General features: G+C 34.6%; 1 protein-coding gene across 1 annotated transcript in view; it reads left to right on the top strand.

Annotated features, from left to right (window-relative positions):
- rdgC (retinal degeneration C) overlaps positions 1-2,500 on the top strand; it is a 152,823-nt gene that overhangs the window by 148,865 nt on the left and 1,458 nt on the right. Inside the window, exons 13-14 of the mRNA XM_086541614.1 lie at positions 1,051-1,220; positions 1,820-1,904. Of these exons, the coding sequence (XP_086397740.1) occupies positions 1,051-1,220; positions 1,820-1,904 (255 nt within the window). The remainder of the gene's footprint in view (positions 1-1,050; positions 1,221-1,819; positions 1,905-2,500) is intronic.

Here is a 2,500-nt window from a genome sequence, read left to right as displayed (position 1 = left end):
TAAAAATGAGAGGAAAAGTGATGTGGTCAATAATACTAATAAAAAACAAAAGACGAAAAGGAAAATGCCCATAAATACAACACCTTTTAGTAATTATTTCATCTTCCTCTTTTTTCACACTAATATATCGCCCCATACAACGATGTTTTTTTTACAAAGAAAAATTATCCCTTGGTTTTCTTCTCAGGTAGCATAAATTAAAACTCTCACGAAGGGAAACATGACTTAGACAGTTCTCATTATTTCTTAAAGAACTTCTCTCCCTCTTCTGATCTAAATTAATTCTTAATTTCAGGCCACTGGATGGCCTGAGCAGATATCGGTAAAAAATAAACGGGACAGTAAACATTTATGAGAAAATCTACCTAGAAATATCTCATCTTTTCATTAATAAACCATCTTATTTCTTCTCAAATGCCTATTTCTTTCTTCAGCTTTTAAGGATGCATCATCCCTAGCAGCCGGGTGAAAAGTCATATAGAGCAAAAGCCAAAACAAAACATAATACTAAAACTAACACATCATTTCTTAACTAATTCATTATTGAATCTTCCTCTTTCTTTTCATGTTATTTCATGTAGGTTGGGTTGCAAGTTCGGGGGAGAGAGATATGAAGCAATTAAAACTGATAATTTTCCTAGTCAAATTTAACCTCTTTATATAACCCACTATCCACTATTCATCGTCTTATTGTAAGTTTATCAATAAATCTAATGACGCTTCATATCTTATATAATTCCTGATTTTCCATACTTCTTTTTTTAAGTATCTTCTGATTCTTTTCATCTTATTTCAGTCTACCATGAGTTACCATGACAAAACCCTAATGCAATACCCAACTTCAACGAATTGTTATTTTTTGATAATCCACCAATTTCCCTTCGTCTTTTCAAATAATTTATTATAATTCTATATTCTATATCCATTACATACCCTCCCCCAATTCTCAAACCATTGCATAACTCCCATAGTCTTTATTCATTACATACCCCCCCCCCCTTTATTAATCATCCATCGCTACTCTTTACTTCTTTCTTCTTCTCCTTTCAGGCTACATCACCGTAAACGACTGGGTGGAAGTGATGGAGAGAGAGAGCCACCTCAATCTACCATGGCGTGTGTTGAGAGAGAAGCTGGTGACGCTCCATCCTATCACAGACATGGTCGATTATAGGAGTACTTTTAGCGAAGAATCCTTTAAGAAGAATTTGGCTGTGAAGGTGAGGTGTTTGTTTGTGGTGATTAATGGTGATGATATGAGGTATAGGGCGGGTAAGAGCGATGTTATAGTTGTGTGAATGCTGTTAACTGAGTTTGGTGACGGTTACTGGTGATGATGGTCATTATGATAAGAAGGATAAACGTAAGATTAGACATGAAAATTATGTTGATGAAAATGTTGATGAAGATAATAACAGCCGCAAATCAAAAATTATTATAATAGTTGCAATAGTGGTTTAGAATTATGATACTGATAAGCTAAAATATGATAAAAATAATGTAGCAGAAAACACAATAGTAGTCCTGATGATGATAATGGAAATTAAAGGAATGCAACAACTATAATTATAGCATTATCATAATGATAGCAATCCTGATGACAATGATAATCATGATAATAAAAATAATCATGATATTACAAATAAAGATGGTAATAATGATCATAAAAACATTTCATTGAACACATTTCCCTACAATAAAAAAATAATAAAAAACAATTATAAAACAAAACACATACATGAAGAAATACAAATGAAGATTTTATCTACAAGTAACCATTCATTAAACAAAGTGATCCATTTGTCTCTTCATCTTACAGGGAGGACCTACAGTGGTGGAAGCTCTTTATAGACACAAGAGCAGTCTAGAGACGATCTTCAGGTTAATTGATAAGGATAATTCAGGTAAGCTCTGTTCTGTCTGTCTGTCTCTTTTTGTTGTGTCTGTCTCTGTCTTTTTCTCTGTCTCTTTATCTCTGTATCTGTCTTTTTCTCTGTCTCTTTCTCTCTGTATCTGTCTTTTTCTCTGTCTCTATCTATCTGTCTCTGTTTCTTTGTCTCATTGTATTTCTCTCTCTCTGTCTCTCTCACTCTTTTTCTTCTCTCTCTCTCTCTCATATCAAAATCAAATAAAATCTCTCTCTCTCTCTCTCTTTCTTTCTCTCTCTCTCTCTGTCTCTCTCTCTCTCTCTCACTTTTTCTCTCTCTCTTTCTCTTTCTCTCTCTCTCTCTCTCTCTCTCTCTCTCTCTCTCTCTCTCTCTCTCTCTCTCTCTCTCTCTCTCTCTCTCTCTCTCTCTTTCTCTCTTTCTCTCTCACTTATTCACTCACTCTCACTCTAACTCTCTCTCCCATTCTCTCTCTCCTCTTTCTCCCCCTCCCCCTTTTCATTCTCTCTTTCTTTCTTTCTTTCTTTCCTTCTTTCTCTATCTATCTATCTCTCTCACTCTCTCTTTCATTCTCACTCACTCACTCACTCTCATTCTAACTCTTCATTCTCTCT

Source organism: Penaeus japonicus, unplaced genomic scaffold (genome assembly GCF_977035675.1).
Source record: "Penaeus japonicus unplaced genomic scaffold, GWHDUDI00000001_assembly GWHDUDI00000011, whole genome shotgun sequence".
NCBI classification, from domain to species: Eukaryota; Metazoa; Arthropoda; class Malacostraca; order Decapoda; family Penaeidae; genus Penaeus; species Penaeus japonicus.
Note: the sequence above shows the minus strand (reverse complement) of the source record. Positions and strands in the feature narration are given on the sequence as shown.